Raw genomic sequence first — 5,941 nt, 5'->3', positions numbered from 1 at the left:
CTCCTCCACACCATTTATACCTCTCCCCAACACCCCATAACACCTCCCTCCCACATCCCATATACCTCTCTCCCCCACACCCGATATACCTCTCCCACACCCCATGCAACTCTTCTACACCCCAAACCCCATACACCCCTCCTCCACCAGATACACCTCCTCCCATACCCCTTAAACCTCTTCCCCACAACCCCATCAACCTACCCCTACACCCCATTCACCTCTCCCACACTCCTTGTACTTCTCCCACACCCTATTCACCTCTCTCTCTCTCTCTCTCTCTCTCTCTCTCTCTCCCTCTTCTCTCTCTCTCTCCTCTCTCCTCTCTCTCCTCTCTCTCTCATCTCTCTCTCTCAACTGATAAATTTTTAGATTTCTAGCTTGATCTATAAATAATCCCTTAGAGCCTCCACCCAAAACACTTGTGGGGCGAGGGAGGTCCTTCATGACGAGAACTTTGCAGATGGATGAAGGAGTGTGAAGGAAAAGAGAGATGACATTGGACTACCTGATGGATGGATGGATGGATGGATGGATGGTTAGATGGATGAATGAAAGGACTTTGGAAATGAGCTTAAAAGTGATTGCAGAGAAGGAATTGAGATAATAATAATAATAATAATAATAATAATAATAATAATAATAATAATAATAATAATAATAATAATAATAATAAGACATTTTAGGGAGAATCTTCTTCATCGTCATAAAAAACTGCCGAAGGTTCCTTCCTTGTTGCCCCCCCCCCCCCACCAACACACATACGCACACACACCTTATTCACAGCAAGCATAAATAGAAAAAACATATAATTATGAATACTGTAATTTTACAAGTGTCATATTGATTATCATTATTCATTTTTCAGGCGGTATATCTTAGTAATCTATAGGTTCCAATGGATTTACTTGTATTAGTCGATGAAAAACTTGGTGGAGTAATGAGAACTTTAAGTGTGGAGTAAATACCCCCACAAATGTTGATAAAGTCACAGGCAGCAGGGTGACGGATTGGGTTCAAGGCCAACTGTATCTTCGGCATTTACTCCTGATCTTCCTGAAATTAGTATGGGCCGGCAGTGGTCACTTGCCTTAGTTATATAGCCACTGAACATCACAATGAACTGGATTTTCTTTTATGTATATAGCTCATGAATCCTCTATGAATTTATTAATTTATGGAAAGATTTATTTCAGAATGGCCACCAGTTCCTGGCGTAGTGGGGTGCTAAGAATCTCCCTGTTTTTAGATATAAAAGAAAAATTGAAAATAGGTAATTGGAATGTTAGAACCATGAATCAGATTGGGAAGTTACAGCAAGTGGAGAGTCTATTTATATAATGTAGTTTAGATATCTTAGCCCTAAGTGAAACACGTTGTAAAGGAATTGATAAGGAAACATTAGACCAAAGCAATATATATAAATTTATATCTACTCAGGAAGATCAGATGGGGTTGGAAGAGAGGGTTAGAAATGGTAATGACACTGAGAGCAAAAATGGGCGTTAACCAAGTGGAGAGTTGTAAATAGTAGTGTTACTAGCAAAGTTCAAATAAAAGCATTACAATTTCAGTATAGTTTGCTGTACCCCAAGCAATGATTCGCCTGAAGAAATAGAAGAAGAATACCATGAAGAACTGCAGAGGGTAAATAAGCAAGGGATAGAGAATGTGATGGGTGTTGAAGGTTTTGGCGAAGTTACAAATGAAAATGGAGCACATTTCATAAGTTTCTGTTCAGCAAACAATTTTTTCATTATGGGTACTCATTTCCAACACAATAACATTCACAAGTATGCATGGATTCAACATGTGGCAATTAAAAAAATCAGATAGATCACATTGCCATTAATAAAGAGAAAAAGAGAACTCTGAGAAATGTAAGAAGCTATAGAGGTGCAGATATTGAGAGTGATCACCAGCTCCTCATTGCCATACTGAAATCAAATACGAAGCCACCTAACAAAAAAAGATGGATAAAATACCTAGGTTTGATACAACTAAGCTTTTAGAAGAAGATCACAGAGAAACAATTGTAATTGAATTTAGGAGTCTTGGAGACTTTAAGATAGGAAGAGCAGACCATTAATGAATATTTGCGTGATATTAAGAACATATCAGTCAGTTGGTAGTGAAGTGTTGGGACAGGCAGTTACAAGGAGAAAGTCATGGATATCAAATGATACCGGGGACACTATAAAAAGGAGACAAATAAACAAATTGATTGTTGAAAAATTTCGAGAAAGTAATGAAAATTACAAGGTAGATCATGCTAAGTATTCCAGTATTGATAGTGAAGTCAAAAGAAAAGCCGGGAATGACTGGAGAGAGTACTTAGACAGTAAAGCAGATGAAGCTGACTAAGTTATGATTCAAGAAGTGGTTATGGTGTAAGAATTGCTTATAGAATTATTTATGGAATCTCTATAGGGGCAAAGAAGAAGCATATAGCCATCAAAAAAAGATATGGGTCTGTTACAAAATTAGAAAATGAAAAAAGGTAACGTTGGATGGAACACTTTAGTGGGGTCCTGAAGAGGAGATAAGAAGGGAATAATTTGATTGGTATACCTGAAGCTGATGAAGACCTTCATGTTCTATTGAATGAATTCAGTATGTTTGAAGTCGAAGCTATCCTCAAAACACTAAAGAGATGTAAAGCCCCTGGAAATGATGGAGTAACTATTGATATGATACTGGCCGAAAATGAAGTGACTCTTAAACTACTTAAAAGATTATTTTGTAGAATGCGGCAAGGAGAGGCGAAACCTGATGAATGAGAGTTAGGAGTGTTGTTGAAAATGGCCAAAAAAAGGAGGCCTGCCTGATTATAATACTTACATTGGCATCACACTTACGTCAGTTGTTATGAAAATATATAGTATGCTTATTCTAAAGAGAATGGAAAAAAAGATTGATGAAAAGCGGAGAGATGAACAAGCTAGATTTAGGAAAGGTAGAAGTGGGGCTTACCCATTCTCATTTTGAGACATGTTGTACAACAATGTGTAGAATACAAAAATCCACTTTTGATTGCAGTTTGTGGACTATGAAAAAGACTTCGATAGACTGCACCGACCAAATTTATGGAGAGTCCTACGTTATCATGGAATTCCTCCTAAATATGTATATTTGATTAAGTCTGTTCATGATCATAGCAAGTGCAAAGTTAATGATAATGGAGTCTTATCAGTTGAATTTCCTGTGAATAGCAGAGTACTTCAAGGGAATGCGTTGTCACTTATATTGTTTATCATCCTCATCGATTTTTTAATGAGTTTAACAGTCGGAGATGGTGGAGAAGGATTTGTACCAACCGTGTTTCACACAATTGTACATAATTCCTTTTGTATATATTATGCTTGTATCTTCGCTCCTCCCTCGCACTAAAACGAACATGAAAATTCCTGTCTGGTTTTTCCTCTGTAATATTGTCTGTCTTGTGAACTTGTTATGTCCTGTTGCCTTGAGGTTTTGTATATAAGGAGAGTGTTCCACAATAATATAACTCAGTCGTTTCCAATCTGCCTTTGAGTTCACACCCTTACTCGGCGCCATCACATTGGTGACCCCGGAAGTCGACTCGCTCCCACTGCCTTCCACCCCCACCTCCCTCGCCCCTCCATCGTTGGTACTATGACGGAGGCTGACTCTACTCCGGCAGTTGGCACTGCGGCCGCCCCATTGAAACTTTCACCGTTCGCCAGCGGAGAAGCGTTCGCTTGGTTTCAACGCGCTGAAGTCCACTTTCGTATCAGGGGCGTGACTCGCTCAACCACCAAAGCGGATTATGTTCTCGCGGCGATACCCGAGGACACCTTCCCAGAAATATCCGACTGGCTTTGTGAACAAGGAGACACCCCAATAGCGTATGACGCCCTCAAATCATACCTTCTGCAGCAGTACTCGCCGTCGTCAGCCGCCCGTATAGCAAAGCTTTTTCAGCTCTCGCAACAACCGTTGGGGGACCAAAGGGCTTCGCTTGCCCTCAGGGAAATGACCAGTATCGCTCGCCTTCAACCTGCCGCAGACGGATCCCCTCGTGAGGTGAACCTACTCCGTGCCCTTTGGATACGCCGTTTACCTGAACCTGTGCGCGCTGCCATACCCGATGTCGATAGTTTACCCATAAAGGACTTGATGACCAAAGCCGACGCCCTTATGGACAGCCACTTCAAAACCTCCATCAACGCCTCCACCCCTGACGACGAGGATGCCTATTCAACGTCAACCGAAGCTGACATGAATGCCGTAGGACATACACGCCTACCCCGTGACGTGCCGAAGCGGCGACAAAGCCGCCCACCACCCACCAATCGCTCGCGCCCCAACGAACGACTTCTACAGCCACTTACTACCTCCCATCCGCCGCAGTTTTGCTACTACCACTTCAGATTTGGGGCAACCGCGAAGAAATGTGCCAAAGATTGTCAGTGGCCAAAAAACGTGTAAGTAGGCCATCGCTTGTGGCGGTGGCCTCCCATGTTTCTAATCTTTTCTTTTTACAGGATGCAGGAACGGGCGTGCGATTTTTGGTAGACACGGGTGCTTGTCGTTCTCTTTTGCCAAGGAAACTCTTCAAGGCACAACGTAGTCTGTCTACATCTGCCGACGTCCGCTTGGTAGCTGCCAACGGATCTGCGATACCCACCTACGGTTACGAGAGCCTCATATTATCGTTCGGAAACGGTAAATTCAATTGGAAGTTTCTCGTTGCTGACGTCACAATGCCAATCCTCGGTGCGGATTTCCTCTCTCATTTCCACCTTCTGGTCGATGTCGCCCACCGATGATTGGTCAACTCAGACTCGTACTTGTCGACACCTCTTCAACCCGCCCCCTCTAACCTCGCTCTCCTAATCAGCGCACCCACGGATGCCTACGTCCACCTCCTCACGTCGTACCCGGAAGTTTTCCGTCCAGAACTTCGCCAAACGCCCACGGTTCCTGCCAAGCACGGGATTTATCACCATATCAAGACGACGGGACCCCCAGTCTTCGCAAAATTCAGACGTCTGGCACCGGAACGATTGGCAGCCGCCAAACAGACGTTAGCTGAAATGGAGAAAATGGGCCTTTGCCAAAAGGCCTCCAGCCCATGGTCGTCACACTTACACATCGTTCTGAAGAAAGACGGCTCCCTCCGTCCGTGCGGGGATTACAGGCGCTTGAACATGCAAACCGAACCGGATCACTACCCACTCCCAAACATTGCCGATGTAACCTCCTACCTGCACAAGGCGAAGGTTTTCTTTACGCTCGACCTCCTGAAGGGGTATTATCAGGTGCCTATGAACCCAGAAGACATCCCCAAGACCGCCATCACCACTCCGTTTGGCACATACACCTTCAATTACTCTTGTTTTGGCCTTCGTAATGCTGTGGCAACGTTTCAACGTCTCATGGATGGCATCTTAGGGGACCTCCCTTTCTGTGTATGTTATGTGGACGATATACTTGTGTTCTCCTCCTCAAAAGAGGAACACCTCCGTCACCTGCGCATCGTGCTCGACCGCCTGCAACAAAACGGCATTGTTGTCCGGTACGACAAGTGTACCTTTGGCGCCAACGAAGTGTCGTTCTTAGGGCACCGTATCACTCCTGAAGGAGTCCATCCCCTCCCTGAGAAGGTAGCAGCCGTTCAGAATTTCCCCACGCCCTCGACCGTCAAAGCTCTGCAGGAATTCTTGGGCATGATCAACTATTATCACCGTTTTCTGCCAGCCATTGCCGCCACTCTTGCTCCCCTCTACGCCTCCCTCAAGGGCAAGCCAAAGGACTTGAAGTGGGGTCCCCTTCAAGAAGCAGCCTTCTGCAATGCAAAGAAGGCCCTATCAACCGCTGCAGCTCTCACTTTTCCTATCCCACACGCCCCTCTCCTTCTCTCCACCGATGCCAGCGACGTCGCTATTGGTGCAGTACTCGAGCAGATGGTCAAAGA

At 44.3% G+C, this 5,941-nt stretch overlaps 1 protein-coding gene across 1 annotated transcript in view; it reads left to right on the top strand.

Annotated features, from left to right (window-relative positions):
- Positions 1 to 40, top strand: part of LOC137656491 (uncharacterized) — a 1,134-nt gene extending 1,094 nt beyond the window's left edge. Inside the window, exon 1 of the mRNA XM_068390666.1 lies at positions 1 to 40. This exon is cut by the window's left edge and continues 1,094 nt beyond it. Coding sequence (XP_068246767.1) covers positions 1 to 40 — 40 coding nt within the window.
- The last annotated feature ends 5,901 nt before the right edge of the window (positions 41 to 5,941 follow it).

The sequence above is a fragment of the Palaemon carinicauda genome, chromosome 17 (genome assembly GCF_036898095.1).
Source record: "Palaemon carinicauda isolate YSFRI2023 chromosome 17, ASM3689809v2, whole genome shotgun sequence".
Classification (NCBI taxonomy): Eukaryota; Metazoa; Arthropoda; class Malacostraca; order Decapoda; family Palaemonidae; genus Palaemon; species Palaemon carinicauda.
The sequence above is the reverse complement of the archived record's forward strand: the minus strand, read 5'-3'. Positions and strand labels throughout refer to the sequence as shown.